At 34.9% G+C, this 16,916-nt stretch overlaps 1 protein-coding gene across 1 annotated transcript; it reads left to right on the forward strand.

Annotated features, from left to right (window-relative positions):
- The first annotated feature begins 7,969 nt into the window (after positions 1-7,969).
- On the forward strand, positions 7,970-16,916 carry LOC122032178 (acetyl-CoA acetyltransferase, cytosolic 1-like). The gene is made up of 15 exons (XM_042591436.1): positions 7,970-8,103; positions 8,481-8,552; positions 9,600-9,698; positions 9,780-9,953; positions 10,032-10,137; positions 10,501-10,639; positions 12,068-12,145; positions 12,231-12,296; positions 13,170-13,255; positions 14,439-14,538; positions 14,710-14,820; positions 14,909-14,950; positions 15,121-15,207; positions 15,392-15,497; positions 16,660-16,916. Exons 2-14 carry the CDS (start codon positions 8,525-8,527, stop codon positions 15,479-15,481), a joined length of 1,206 nt encoding a protein of 401 aa, XP_042447370.1. The 5' UTR covers positions 7,970-8,103; positions 8,481-8,524; the 3' UTR covers positions 15,482-15,497; positions 16,660-16,916.

The following is a 16,916-nucleotide window of genomic DNA, read 5'->3' on the forward strand; positions in this document are numbered from 1 at the left end:
TCATCATCTCCTTAAGCGTTCTATTCTTTCGCTCAGCAACTCCGTTTTGCTGGGGAGTATATGGAGCTGTTGTTTCGTGTCTGATCCCATGTTCAGCACACAACTCAGCAAACGGTGACACATATTCACCGCCTCGGTCACTTCGAACCACCTTAATCTTTCTATTACGCTGGTTTTCAACCTCAGTTTTATAGAGAGCAAATTTCTCTATAGCTTCATCCTTACTTTTGAGAAGATACACATAACAGTATTTTGTGTTATCATCTACAAAAGTGATGAAATATTTATTACCACCACGTGTTGGCGTACCTTTTAGGTCGCACACATCAGTGTGGATTAGGTCAAGTGGTTCATTACTTCTTTCAATATGTTGAAAGGATGACCTTGTCATTTTCGCTTCAACACAAATCTCACACTTGTGTTTTGGGTCAAGGTGGAATGTAGGTATGCTTTGCATGTTTATTAATCTACGCAATATCTCATAGTTAACATGTCCTAGTCTACCATGCCACAAACACGAAGACTCAAGCATATAAGTGGAAGAGCTTTCATTTTTATTTATCTTGGACCTAATGGTCATTACATTGAGCTTAAACAGCCCATCAGATACATAGCCTCTTCCTATAAACACTCCATTTTTGGACAATACAACTCTGTCCGACTCAAAAACAATGCAAAAGCCATGCTTGCTCAACAGTGAGTTGGATACTAGATTCTTTCGAATATCCGGAACATACAGCACATTGTTTAGAGTGAGATCCTTGCCCGAGGTCATTTTCAGCACCACTTTTCCTTGGCCCATGACGTCCGAGGTTGCTGAGTTCCCCATGAACAGTTTGTCTCCAGTGACTTCTTCGAAGTTGTGGAGCAGCTCCTTGTTGCAGCACACATGTCTGGTGGCTCCAGTATCGATCCACCATTGCCGAGGATTGGAACCTATTAGGTTCACCTCAGAGATCACGGCGCAGAGATCCATATCCTGTTCTCCTGCCAGGTTGGCCTCAGGCTTTTTCTTCTTTGGCCTTTTACAGTCTGAAGCCTTGTGACCGATACGATGACAATTGTAGCATTTCCCTAAGAACTTCTTTTTCATGTTTTGTCCTTTGGGTTACGTCGTGGAAGATTTTGGATGCTTCTGTTTTGAGCTTTGTCCGTGCTCAACAACATTGGCTTTTACAGTAGCTTGAGAGAACAGTTTTCTCTCTGAATTCTTGTTGTCTTCTTCTATACGAAGGCGAACAACAAGTTCCTCCAGGTTCATTTCCTTCCGCTTGCACTTCAGATAATTCTTAAAGTCCTTCTAGCCAGTTGGTAGCTTTTCGATGATAGCTGCCACTTGGAAGGTTTCGCTCAGAGTCATACCTTCTGAGTGAATTTCTTGTAAGAGTACTTGAAGCTCCTGGACTTGACTGATTACAGACTTCGAGTCACTTATCTTATAGTCCAGGAAACGACCAACAATAAACTTTTTGGCCCCAGCATCCTCCGATTTTTATTTCTTGTCCAGAGATTCCCACAGTTCCTTTGCCGTTTTTATCTCACAATACACAAGATAGAGTGAGTCGGCAAGATTGTTAAGGATGTAGTTTCGACAGAGGAACTCAGACTCGTTCCATTTGTCGAGCAGAAGGAGGGTGTTCACCTCATCTACACCCTTAACAACCTTGGGAATTTCCTCGGTCAAGATACGTGTCAGACCTAGCGTGGTTAAGTAGAAGAACATCTTCTGCTGCCACCGCTTGAAATTCACTCCTGTGAATTTTTCTGGTTTTTCCCCGTCATTGATTGGCACATTCCCAATCGGGGCGGAGGAGGCCGACACATGTTGAGCCTGTTGCATCTCAACATTTTCTGCCGCCATGGTAACAGAACGAATCTGTTTTAAGTTTTGTTGGGTGTAAACCCGTTACAATCTGTGTGATCTTCTCAGAAGCTCTTTTCCACGCTTCTGAGTGCGTACCAGAGTCACAAGAACTTACAATCAAGTATGTTTGAGCAGATAATCTCAAACTGTCGACTCTAGCGAGCCGAGCCACGCGCCGAGTAGATGAGTCGTGGACACCGTGAGTTGTCGAGCGGCGCCACGTTGTGCTAAGAGTTGCTGACAGGATGTCGAGAGCTGCAACACGAACTCAGAGTGGATGCCGAGTCCAGCAGAGCGCTGTCTCCTTAAAAGATTCGGCCCCTCCGCGGTGCTCAGAGGATTAAGTGGACATCTGTTTCCCAGGATAAAACGACAGGATCACGAGCACAACCGAGCACTGGTTGTCGTGACGATCTGAACTAGATCCGAAAACTATCACTATTTCTGTTGAGCAAAAGAAGTGCACAACAGAAGGGAAAGAAACATGGGGATTTCAGAAGGAATGAAAGAGCACACAAAATTCACTTGAACTTCTCTCACAAAGCTCACTGAGCTCTTTATTCTGCTCTGCTCCCTTCACTTGTGCTCTGCTCTCTTCATTCCACTTAAGGTCTCTTTATAGACCTTGCCTATGCAAGGCTTGCAAGACTTGCAAGCACAGCAAGCCACGTTGTGGCTTGCATGCTTGCCAGCAAGCCACAACGTGGCTTGCTGTTGGCTTCAACGTGCTAGCAAGCCACAACGTGGCTTGCTGTTGGCTTCAAGCAAGCCACGTTGTGGCTTGCATGCTTGCCAAGTGGTTTGCAAGCTCTTGCACACTTGCCACGTGGCCAGCCACGTGGTGTGCAAGCAAGCTGACGACCTTGGTTTTGGCTTGCATACTGGCCAATAAGTTGTCTTACGCAGACATATCGTGTCCTGACTGATTTTTACGAGCAATGGGTTGATGTCTTCCGGGCCCTGGATTTCCAACCCCCTTTGTTCCGAATCAATCGAAAAGTCTTGCTTTCAATCGTTGTGGGACTACAACCCACACGTCGCATTTCCATTCAAGTTTTTCCAACAAAAAGTAGACTGTTTTGTCTTAGCATACAAAGTAAGTTATCTTATTTTTTTTTTTTATAATTATCAATCCATGAAAGGTAAGTTATTTTTCTTGTTGCTCAATGTGACAATGTGACAAGTAAAGTAATCTGCCCATAAGATATTAAATCCTTACCCGAGGCAAGTGGAACTTGACTTAGAAAATACCGAGAAACCCTACCGAACCTAGTACTATGTTAAGGATCCGACTTAGAGGATACCAGAAATCTTACCAAAGCTTATGGAACCTGACATAGAAGATACTGAGGAATACTACCAAACCTAGTACTAGGGAAAATGTTTAGCCAAACGAATAAAGATTGAGGTAAATGAGCCACTTTCAATGAACTATAATCATTTAAATATTCTAAAGTTTAATGTTAACGCAAAAGTAAATGTTTGATGTTAGTAAAATTATAGTTTGAAGGTAACATGGAATTAAATGGCGGCAAGAAATTCTAAATTTCATTTTAAATGTTCAAACTATTTCCTTAAAGATATATTAGAAAACATGTATATGTGTAGTTATTTCTTATTATAAAATGTTGAACATACTAAGTCATTAGACTCATTAGATCTATATGGTACAGGTAAAGAGGGAATAAAGGGTTTTGATGGATGAACTAGCTAGTATTAGCTAGTATATGGTGCACGTTATTTATAATAGATTAGCGGAATGTTGCAGGTGTTGAAGAGACAATATTATTGAGTTAACATTACAACAACAACAACAAAAATACTAACTAATCAACACTGGTAAACAAAAACTTGAAAGTATAAATCTCATGGTCTAACTAGTCAAAGCAAAAGAACAAAACAGATACTTTATCTGAGTGTTACAAGGAAAAGTAAACACCTACTAAGAACCAAAAACTAAATCTAACCCTTCAATCTCATAGTGTCATGGCAGGACAAGCGAATAGAATACAATAATATAGAAATATTAATATTTGAGTTTCAGTTTTAAAAGTATATATAATAATCGAATTTGATTCCAAGCTCTAGTTCGAAATAAAATTCAAGCATAAGTTTAGTTTAAATTATTTGAATTTTGAAATTATAATTAATTATAAGATTTTAATTTGAAACTATTTAAATTAAAATTATATAAAAATAATCAGAGTTCGAGGTTAATGAAAAGTTAAATAAAATATTAAAAATTATCCAATATATTTGAATTCGGCTCGAATTCGATAACTCCGATTATCAATTAAATATTTTTCGAACAAGTTAAAAAAAACTCATGAATATGATTCATTCGTTTGAACTCTTAGTTATGACCTTTTAAAAAAAGACAGATTCATTAACCTCCTAGTATCAGTCTTATGGATATGAAGGGAGATAAATATATGTACACAGGCATTAGACACATGATGTAATAACTTAGATTGTCAATTTCTAAGAATCGATCCTTGATCATTATACTAAGGGGCCGTTTGGTTTAGGGGAATATGAGTGAGGAATGAGAATGAGAATCATTGATTGTCATTGTTAATGTTTGGATTATGAGAATAGCAATACAAATAAGGGAATGAATCCTTGAAATTGGGTAATAGCTCATTCCCATATACCTCCCATTCAATGAGCCATTACTCCATTTTCATCAATCAAAATATTCCCTTATTCCAAAAATACCCTTAACCTAAAATTAAAATTTTCTCCCTTAATATCAAATATCAAAATATATTTATTTATTTTTTCTTTCGTATCACTTTTCTCTCATCATATTTTCTCTCTCGTCATTTTATCACACACTTTCTCTCTCCTTAATCTCTCCTATCACACTCTTTTTTTCTCATTATACTTTCTCTCTCATCATACTTTCTCTCTCCTCAATCTCTTCTATCGCACTCTTTTCTTTTTTTTTTCTCATCATACTTTCTCACTCCTCAATATCTCCCATCACACTCTCTTTTCTCTTTTTTTCTTATCACACTTTCACTCTCATCACATTTTCTCTCTCCTCAATCTCTCTTGTCACACTCCCTCCTTTTTTTCCTCAACACACTTTCTCTCTCATCCTACTTTCTCTCTCCTCATTTCTCATCACACTTTCTCTATCATCTTACTTTCTCTCTCATCGTACTTCCTCTCTCCTCAATCTCTCTCATCACACTCTCTCTCCTTATTTTTTCTCATTACATTTTCTCTCTCTTCATCCTCACCCATCATACTTTCTCTCACATCATATTTTCTCTCTCATCTTCTCTCATCATGCTCTCTCCTATCACACTCTCTTTTCTCAATTTTTTTCATCACACTTTCTCTCTCTTCATTCATTGTCATCATACTTTCTCTCTCATCATTCTCTTTCATCATATTTTTCTCTCACATTCATCTTTCTCTCATATATAATTTTTTCTCTTATTTTCCTTTAAGGGTAAAAAAGGAAATTTTGATTTATTCCGATAGAAAATATGCAACTAACCAAACATTACTTTTAAGAGTGATATTCATGCTCATACCCATTCCCATTCCACAATACAATGATTCCCATTCCGATTCCTATTCCTAGAAATGAACCAAACACCCTCTAAATTTATTATACATTCACTATATGCACTGTAACCTTAGGAGCCATAGTCATAACCTTTTAATGATGTATAGATGATTCATCTGATTTCATAAATCCTTATAGATGCTACAAATCTCATAGGTTCTGTTGGTTTAGGATTATCATGAATAATCTTGAAGTTTTTCTATATTTCAAAGATTTTATTGATTCCAAAACAGCAAACATCATAAATTTGGACATCGGACCCAGAATTAGAAAATCTCGGCTTGCCAAGATTTTTTTTTTTTCAATTTCGAAATTTAAGCCAAAAAAATTCTAAAATAAACTTCTGAACGATTGGAGCACCATCGGAGGTGAGTGGTGCCGGATCTATAGCAAGGCGGTGCCAGAGGTGGTAGTAGGCGGTGACAGTAAGCACCACATTCCTTCACGCACGCAGGTCACGAGCAAAGCTTCCTGAGCGCACGATAGCAACGCGGCAAACGAAGGTGGCAGTAGGCGACGAGAGCGAGAGCAGCCACCATAGGGAGGAAGATGACAAAGGATTTTGTTTTTTTTTAACTTTGAAATTTTAATTAAAACCTTAATAAATTAAATCAACCAACTCATATTATAATTGGGATGAATTAAATATACTTAATCTAAGCACAATAAAATTATCTAAAAAGTTTTAAAAATAAAATATTATTCAATTTTATTTATTTATATATATCCCTATTAATAATAATTAATATTAGTATTATTAAAAATAGGATAATATAGTAAGATATTAAACTTGATTATACATAAAACTCAACAACAAAGTTTATTGTATTATCTAAATTAAATTAAATAATATTAAGTTATGTTATATTTCCTATAATTAAAATTATATATAATAATTTTGAATCAAACGTATCCTCAAAACCCTAGTGAAATTTTTGTGGCTTGTCGGAGAGCATAAGGAACAAAGTGTCTTAGCGAAAAGTTCCGCAAGGTCCGCAGAATATAATCACATCCCAAATACAATTTGGAAAGTCTAACTCTAACGTTTCATCATCTGGTTCACAATGTCTTTGTACAATTTCCTCGCCGTCGTGGAAAGTCTCCAAAGAAAACAACATAAGGCTTTATTATAGTAATTCCGTAGTTAAATTAATGATAAAATTAAAATTCATATTTGACTTATTTCTTGTAGCGAAGGGTAGTATTCTTCTTTGCCTTTTCTTTTTCTTCGATTCAAAGACATGTTTTTTTTTTTTAAAAAAGTATAGATGTTTGCACTTCATCCAATTAATCTCAAATAAAATATTAAAGTTGTAATTGTAAAATTTGTAAAGAAAATGCTTTCTAATTAGTCATGGTCGATAGAAATTTTTATAATATAGAATTGATCAAAATTAATTGACATAAAGTGAATACCTAATACCAACTTAAAAAAAATAATATATATTTTTTTTCCGTTCTGTCCATTTAGGTAAACCTTAGTCAAAACGTGAGAATTTGTTTGCTCAAGATAGTCAAAATGCTCAATAAAAAATATCAATTATTTTTATTATTGTCAACAAGTGACGTATTTAAAAAAAAAAACTAAAAAGATATCTCATTTTATTTTTAAAAAGTAGCACTATTATAATAAAGGAAACAATATTTTAATTTTGTAAAATTTAATATACATAAAATACTATTATATTATAGTATTTTTTTAAACTAACATAATAAAAAATCATTAAATTTGATTAACGTAATTTGATAAAAAAATTACTTTTATCCAAAAAAAAAAAGGGAGAGTAGATAACATACACAAAAACAGAGTACCCTCTTAATTTTTATCCAAAAATATATGATATTATAAGTTTAACAAATTAAAATATTATTTATAAAGGACAAAGTTTAAAGATATACCATATAACATTGCTCAATTTGTTACAATAATAAGAGAAATGTGTATAAATTTATTAAATTATGAACATTTGCTAGTTTATAAAGAAGCAAATATCTATTTCTTATAACTATTTAATATTTTTTAAAAATAAAACTAAAAATAAATGAAATGTTAATTCTTATCACTTAATTATGAACTATATTTATTTATTTTTGTCTATTTCTGCTTCTTTTAGTAGATATTAAATTATATTTTCCTTTCTTTTTTATAATGATATTTGTTTAAAAATAAATTTTAAAACATATATATATATATATATATATATATATATATATATATAATCGGCGTTTTTTATTTTTTATATATATAACTTCTTAACATATATCTCACTATTACTTTAACAAATTTATTTTAAAATACAAAATATTGGCATCTTAATTATTTAATTCAAAATGATTTATTGCATAGTAATCAAATATATTATATAAAATTTCTCCTTAATTTCTTTCTGTAAAAGATAAATTATTTAAAGGAAAAAAATTATGGATAAATATTTATTTAATTTTTTGTCATTTTTTTTCTGATGTTGCATTTACAAAACAGTCAGGGTGCGAAATGCATAATAGCCAACATTTTCTCTGCTCCCACACCTCCCAGTCCAACTGCTATTAATACGGCTTTCTCATGGCTTCGTTCTCCAGTCCGCTCACTCCCCGTCTCCTCTCTCTCTGACGCACCGATCCAAAGCGGCGGAGCGGTCTTGTGTTGGTGCCGAAGGTGAGCTCCTCTTCTCCCTCGCTTCTCGATCTCCATGCTGTCTGTAGATCTCGCTATCATCGTCTTCTAATCACGCGATCTGATGCGCTTCATTAGCAGATTTACTTTTTGTGCGCTCTCATTCCGTCTCTCGAATGGAGCCCTAATTCTTAGTTTCTCGTTGCGTTTGAAGAAAAGCCTCTTTTGTCGAGATTCATTTCTCATCTCCAACTAATCTGTACTTTTGGTCCATTTTAGTTTTTTTTTTGTTTTTTTTGTTTCTGGATTTGTTTATGTTTACATTTAATTTTAAATCGAATTTTGTATTATGATTTGCATTCGAGGTCTTATGTTATTGGAGAAATCATTGTTTGCTTGTGGCTTCATCTCTTTGTTAGGCTGATTAGTTGCGGGTTTCTTGGATCTGATCACGGGAATACTCATGGCTTCGGAGCAGATAAACCCAAGAGGTATAATTGTTTGTGTTTGTTGAGTAGTTGGAGAAACTCGCCTTATTCTCCTCTTACTTATCGACTTGTTTCTTTGATTCGCTCGTTTATTTAGCTCGTGTGGTTACGCTCGTATCTTAAACCAATCAGTTCTAGGTGAAAGGAAGAACTGCGATTTTCTGGTACCATAATTATTTCGTTTCATATTCAGCAAGTTTTTTTTTTTTAAAAAAAATTGACTACAATACCATGTTAAGACGTAGTTGAAGTATCACGCCATCACGGTCTAAAGCTTAAAATGTTAGTAAGGGGCCCGATTTATATAGTTATGGTACTATGAGATATGTCCTCTGTACTTCTCAATTAGTTCATGTGTAGTGCTGAAAGTTGTATCCTTCGCCAATGGAGTATTTGTTTGTAACAGAAGTTCATGATGTGAACTAGACCAAATAAGTGGTTTCCGTACAATTATTATCATCTTGAGCGCTTGACATTCTGCCATTTGATCAGTTGCCAATTTCCATGCTAGTCGGTTGTTTAGGTGAAATAACTGAAAATATGAATATTATTGATTAAATGCCAATTTCTCTAATAGTTATTTTGTTTAGGTAAAATAACTGAAAATTATGAATATTTAGATGCATTTAACACAGAGGAGAATGGCTCAAATTCTGTACTTTTTAAAATAAAAGGATAGGTAAAAAACTAATTATGAAACCAGAAGGAATTGTCAATTTATATTGTTCGGCTTCTTCTTTGACTATTTTGTCATTCAGAACCTCCCCCATTTAAATTTTCATGCATTACTTGGATATAGTCCAAAAGATCAAACTAAGTTCTATGATGAATTTTGTTCTGTTTTTTTTTATAAGATTCTAACTGCATTTGTCTTCCAGTAGTCCCTTGAGAATGAACATAATCACAGAAATGTGCATATGACAGGGAACTTGAAGTTTTTATTTCTTAAAGTGGATACACACACACTTTAAATCACAGAATGAACATAACCACCTAGTTAAGTCTTGGTTGTTGTATATATATTAATCATAATTCCATATTATCGGGCAGATGTATGTATTGTTGGTGTTGCACGTACACCTATGGGTGGATTTCTTGGTGCTTTGTCATCTCTATCTGCAACACAGCTTGGGTCTATTGCCATTAAGCGTATGAGCATATCTAACTTTCTCAAACGTTTTTGACTTTGCTCCACTTTGTGTTGAACTTTGAACTATTTTGTGCTTTTAGATGCTCTCAAAAGGGCAAACATAGATCCCTCACGTGTTCAAGAAGTCTTTTTTGGCAATGTCCTGAGTGCAAATCTTGGTCAAGCTCCTGCCAGGCAGGCTGCTCTAGGTTCTGGAGCGCCAAATTCTGTTGTTTGCACCACCATAAACAAAGTTTGTGCATCTGGAATGAAGGGTATTATTAATCAATGTAGAAGATACAGCATTTCTCAGTCGCTCTATTGAATCACATAAACTTTTTCCTGCTTTACAGCTACAATGCTTGCAGCACAAAGTATCCAGCTGGGTGTTAATGATGTAGTTGTAGCCGGTGGCATGGAAAGTATGTCAAATGCTCCCAAGTATATTGCAGAAGCAAGGTTAGGATTGGGGGCCGTAATATGTTCATTTGTCTCTCTTGTCTATAATGTTATCTCTTCTCGACTCCAATTAACTCACAACATATCCTTTTCTGTGCATATATTGATTTTACATTACACAAATATACCTCATAGTGGCAACTGTATGATAAGATCTATGAATCAGTAGGTACGGAGTTTAATAATATTATAAATTATTTAAGAAATTATTATATTATATTATATCGGTTATTTTCTGCTCTATGACAGTTTCTTTTAGATGTAGAACTATTTTCGTGGATTGAATCTGACGTCACAGATGGAATCTACCTTCAAAATGATTATATTTGTTTGATTAATCCTTCAGTTATTTCCCATTCTCAGAAAAGGATCTCGATTTGGGCATGACACACTTGTTGATGGAATGCTTAAAGATGGTCTGTGGGATGTCTATAATGATTTTGCCATGGGAATGTGTGCTGAACTATGTGCTGTTAATTATTCAATAACAAGAGAAGAGCAGGTGAATATACACGATGCTTTCGGAAGTTTTGCATATTACTAGTCATGCATCTAAATGAGCACTTAGAATTGCACTTTACATTTGTCAATATTCCTAGTCAAGCTTGTATGCAATTAAGTCTTTTAATTGGTTAGTCTCATTAATAGTTCTGTTCTTGCTTTCTACTTCGCATTTGATATATGAAAAGAAACTTTGTGATTTGACGAAGTTAGCTTGCTCTTGCACTTTCTACTTGCAAGACAAGTTTATAGGATTCTTTGCAAACACAGTTTCCACAAGCCACAATGATAAAACTCTAGAAAACACATAATATATTCTAACTGATGATAATCAGAGTTAGGAACCCATGTAGTTCACAGAATATAGGCTTTGTTTTGAACTGTCACGTGTGTAAACCTTGCTTATTGTTATTTGGTTACCCTTGCAGCTTGTATGCACTAACTGATGATAATCAAAAGTTAGGAACTCATGTATGTAAACCTTGCTGATTGTTATTTGGTCACCCATGCAGCTTGTACACAATCATAATCATACTTCATAAAAAAATTGCACTCTTCTTGTGTTAAGGCTTGACCACTGCTAAAAAGTGCTGTGATGGAGGAATTCAAGCAATCACAGCAGTAATATAAAATGGGAACAAGTACTCACATCAGAATTCAAAGCGGCAATAACTAAGATAATGGTCCTACGGCTAGTAGGACAGGACATGCTTCATGATATGCTTAAATTTCCTCCAAATATCAATAACTATTGTCCAATACTGTACCACGTTTTTAAAGTTTTGTGCTTTTACTTATTACTTGCAGACACAATTTTATTGTCAATATCGCGGATGTGATTCTAGTATCTGTTTCTCTAAGATAAGGAATGATAGATATGCTTCCTGTTGTTTCTCCCAAACATCCTTCTTGCTATCCTATCATCTGTTTCTTATTTCCAACTTTGACTTTTTTCTATCTATTTTGAATGGCCATGTTAATAAACAATTATCAGGATTTTTTTTTTTTACGTCAGATATGTTCTCATCCTTCATTTTGTTTTTTTTTGAAAAACTAATCATTTAGTCAATTATTTAAATGAAATTATGCATAAATCATGGCGTGCCCAAATTGTTAGAATGCACTGCTTTTCGTTTTGTAGTATCACACTTGCGAACTATCCATTTCAATCTAAGAAGTTCTTTGTAATCTCAGGAGCCAAAGGTTTATTGTTCTTGTAACACAAAGTGAAAATGTTCTCAACTAATTTTGGCTCATAATTTTACCATTTTACCAAAAATAATGGACACTGAAGCTAAATGAATACTTCAATTCAATTCACTTTATGTAGTGTTTATTTACTTCCTGCTGTATAGTAGATTTGTATCTTTGAGCTTGAATTCAGATTTCAAAGGAATTTGACTTTGATTTCTCCATTATTCGCTTTTAGGACGCTTTTGCTATTCAGAGCAATGAACGTGGAATAGCTGCTCGTGACTCTAATGCATTCACATGGGAAATTGCTCCAGTATGAATTATCTCTATATGGTACACTAGGCTGGATATCCATTGCTCAAAAAGTTCACTGAAGTCTCCAATCCTATGCTTTGCAGGTTGAAGTTTCTGCAGGTAGAGGAAGACCTTCAGTGATTATCGACAAGGATGAAAGCCTTGACAAAGTAAATTTTATAAGTGGGCAATCTGTTGCATTGCAATACAGCTTTTGAGTTTATGCTATAATACTCAACTCCATTTACTTTATTCAATGAACTCTAGTGAAATATTATCTCTTTGTATTCCAGCTTGCTTGCATATTGCAGTCCCCTTCAATTTTGTTAGTGCAACCCATGACATATGATATTTATCTAGTCGTTATTTAGTTGGATGCTTCCAATGAGGCATCCTCTTGGCAATAGGAAATTTATATTTTCAAGAAAATTAATAGTATGTTTGGTTTATGAAATATAGTAGTTATTCTTCAGTAGGACTCGTATAAAAACATGTATTTCTTAATTTGGTTACTTTATTTGAACTTATATCCCCCATATATTGTCGTAGAGCTAAAATTTCAAAGCACAATTGCTCTCCTAGACTATCGATTTGTTAAATAAGGCTTGACAAAATTTACATGCAATTGATTATCTTGCTCTCGTAGAACATTTATTTATTACAAGTAACATCAAAAATTAGCAAAATATTTCTGTTGAACTGCGGGTGCTAAAAGCAACTTGTTTAGAGAATATACCTTTAATTCCATACATTATTACTTAGAAAAGCTTGACAGGGCATATTAGAGTTTTTTTTTTTTTTGTTTTCAATTGTAAGAACAATTCTGGTTTACCACTTGAGCAGTCAGGCTAAGATTAATTGTTTGGTTTCTCTGTTTGGAAACTTGGAAAGCTTTTTAGTTGGATGTCAGATCTATCACTTGTAAATTCTTCAATGCTTTTGTTATTGGGGCTGACACTAGGAGGGCCGTTAAGGTAGCGGATCTACCTTTCAATGCTTTTGTTGTCCAGATTTAATTCTATTTTCTATTGTTGTTTTGCCAGTTTGATCCTGTTAAACTAAGAAAGCTCAGGCCAAGTTTTAAGGAGAACGGTGGGACAGTAACGGCTGGAAATGCATCTAGTATAAGGTAGTTTTTTGGTTGTGCAATTTCTGCCTTATGGACATAAATAGTTGACACATTGATTTGTAAGACGGATCTCTGGATGAGATATTTGTGTAGCTAGCACTGTCTCAAATCATGACGACTTTAACATGGCATGTTATTTTCCACATCTATTATCTATTCTGTCCTGTTATTGAAGTAATTAACTTCTTGATTACTTGAGCTAATATTTGCATAATAAGATTTAGTTCTAGGTAAGTACTATTGGACTAGTTCGCATCTTGAATTTTTAATCAAGTATTTGTTCGTACTGTTTTACCAATTCTCTGTATGTAGCAGGAGCTCACCCATGAAGAAATATTTTTTTTGTGACGCGTTACTTTACATGGTCTCTTAAAACTAATGTTGTACTTTTATAGGGTTCATATTTGCTCTTTTTTGAAGGTTCTATTTAAATTTTCATGAAGATGATAATTTTTTTTGGATATCTATATGTATGATTTCCTCAAAATACTCTCATAAAAAAACAACATTATTATTCAGCTAACTAAATAGTAAATGATTTTAATATATCCAATCCACTTGACACTAAATCTATTCTTCCTCATCTACACTGTGCTTTTGAGTAATCTGGTTTCTGAAACTTTGGTCGAAAGCATATGCATCTTTCTTCAACTATATGATCTAGGTGATTGCGAGAATACTACAAGAGTTTACTAAATTTGTGTTGCTGAAATTGATTAGTTCCCTGATTACAATTGTTTTGTGGTTCAGTATTGTCGTCATGGATAAGCTGTGGTATCCCAACTATTCCCGTTCTGGCTAGCAATATGGATCTTGCCCCTGCGTTGATATTTTTGCTATCACTAAAAATAAAATCAATTAGAAATTTTTTTTTTTTATTGCATTTGCTAAACTTTTCTTTGGTCATCCTCTACTCATTATACCTTCCATTTTAATCAACTCAACCCTTAAAACAATTGATAGCCTTTGAATATGTTCACACTATCTCAATTTATTTTCTCATTTGATTTGGTTCAAATTAACCTAATTGCTATATTTTTAAAGCATTTTTTTGTAATGCCACTCGTCTGTTCTTTCATATGATTGGCACTGTAATACACGCATTGTCTAACTCATTTTATTTAACCTCGGAACTTTTCTACATATCATGTCCAATCTAATTTATCAAATATATTTTTTGCAGTGATGGAGCTGCTGCTTTGGTTCTTGTGAGTGGGAAGAAGGCTTTAGAATTAGGATTGCAAGTGATTGCAAAGATCAGAGGTTATGCTGACTCTGCACAGGTATTAACAAACAAGAAACAAGGAGCTTCATTTCTTCGCATAAATAAGACTATTTTCCGTTAACTCGTGTTATGTGCGCTTTATTACAGATTTGCATATTCTTTTATAGCGTATTCTTTTACTTGCCCAGTTTTCCTGTGACAAATGGATGACATTGTCTTTATCACTTAGGCCCCTGAATTATTTACGACGACACCAGCACTTGCAATTCCCAAAGCTATTTCAAATGCCGGCTTGGATGCTTCTCAAGTTGATTACTATGAAATAAACGAAGCTTTCTCTGTGAGTCTGGGCTTTTGAAATTACTGATGCAACTGTATCTCTTCAATTTTTCAATCATGCTATGACTCAAAATTTTGTCCTTCCACAGGTTGTTGCCCTAGCAAACCAGAAGCTTCTTTCGCTTCCATCGGTAAGCTTTATTTCTTCTCTTCTACTATGTTTACTTTTTTGTTAAACCATATGTGATAGTAATTGATGGCTTTTCAACAAAGTTTGGTACATTTCACCATTGTATTATTGAAGGATTGAAACAATCTGCTGGGCTACTAATCTGTTCTTTCTGTTTGCCTTCTCGTACAGGAGAAAGTCAATGTGCATGGCGGAGCTGTATCCTTGGGACACCCTCTAGGTTGCAGTGGAGCTCGTATACTAGTTACCTTACTTGGGGTACGGTTTGCAGCTTGTTTGATTTTATATTCTAAGTTGAACTTCCAAATTACTGGGTTGGGATTCAGAAAACATAATCATCATCCTTAAAGTTGTTCATGTTGTGTTTGTTTTCCCATCAGCTGATGTCGATATATCTAGTATCGATAAGTGTGGCATTCAAATAGCTTATCTTTCTCAACAGGTTTTGAGACACAGAAATGGCAAAGTTGGAGTTGCTGGTGTTTGCAATGGTGGAGGCGGCGCATCTGCCTTGGTCTTAGAGCTCGTGTAGGCAATTTCTAATTTCTGTAAGATTCAGCATCTCTCATATTTTTTCTGGAGTCGTTGAAAAAATTGGTTCTTTTCCTTCATCTAGTAATAAAAGAATTCATTCAAAAAGTAAAATTTCATTTACTACATACTACCTTTTTTCCTTAATGGCAATTAAGGGAGGTTGTCTGGGCAAATCTAGGTTAAGTAAACTTTAGATTAAATAGCTCTTTGACTCGCTTTTGCCTGACCGACCCAATCCTCAAGTAGGAGCAATTGTGTTTCAGGGAAGGCACTTTTCTCCGACGGTGACAGTCCTTTAGTAGTTGCACAGGCCCAATCAAGTCTGTGTGCTAGAGGGAGGGAAGGCTGCTTGCACAACCTAAGCGAGCGTATTTCTAAATTTGTTCAAAGAAGAAAATTGTCATTAAATTTTCACAGGTGAACTGAATGAACTGTTTAGAACATGGTTCTGCACTTTAGGAGACAGTCTCTGTAGGCTACGAGAAGAAGTTTGCTAGGGACAAAGTAGGTTTAAATCTTGTTATAAACCTGGGTTTATGTCCCCATCCAGAGTCGAACATCGTGTGCCATTATTTTGCCTGTGGTGCTGGCCAAACTAACTGGGAGGAGGAACAAGAAGGAAAAGAGGAAGCTTTGCATGAATGAGGAGGAAACACGTTCTTATTTTACCTGTGGTGCCGGCCAAACTAACTGGGAGGAGGAACAAGAAGGAAAAGAGGAAGCTTTGCATGAATGAGGAGGAAACACGTCCTTTGTCAGCAGCATTAGAGTAGTAAAAATGAGCCTTACATCTCTCGTCACCTTGCTGTTTATAGAAACCTCGGTAGATCAAAATCATCCGATTCATCACATTGCTCACATCCGTTGAATTTCAGATATTGCAAGTTTTGAATAGAGAAAGGATCATGAGGAATGTGGTTAAAAGCCTCATTTCGAATTGGAAGAAGGCTCACACCCACTATCCTCTTCATTGTGTGCAAGAATGAAGCAGTAAATCTCACCCATGCCCTTTGGGACAAACAATCGAATAAATTTGCTGGCCGTGTTCATTCTTTCTTTTCTTTTTGCCTACAAACTAAATCCTATTCATTATCACAATCAAAGTCTAACTTATCTTAAACATTACTACCTTATTTCAAATATATTGTTTCTTAAATTTGTTCTCTGCATTTGCAGGCCTCATGGAGGAATAAAGTGATCGCCTGTTGTGAGGTGAACCAGAGGCTTCCATAGTAGAACAACTATTTTCCTTAGGAATTTCTAAATCTTGGGAATAAAAGAGAGGAATGTTCTTTAGGAGAATTGAAAACCCACAGCTACTTTGCCAAATGATGGTGTGTGCAATGTCTTACATAATCAACTCAACTATTTTCATCAAACTTCTGTCACCGTAGCTACTCATATTATACAATACTCGTGCCTTAAGTTTCAAA

This window comes from Zingiber officinale, chromosome 11A (genome assembly GCF_018446385.1).
Source record: "Zingiber officinale cultivar Zhangliang chromosome 11A, Zo_v1.1, whole genome shotgun sequence".
In the NCBI taxonomy this organism is placed as follows: Eukaryota; Viridiplantae; Streptophyta; class Magnoliopsida; order Zingiberales; family Zingiberaceae; genus Zingiber; species Zingiber officinale.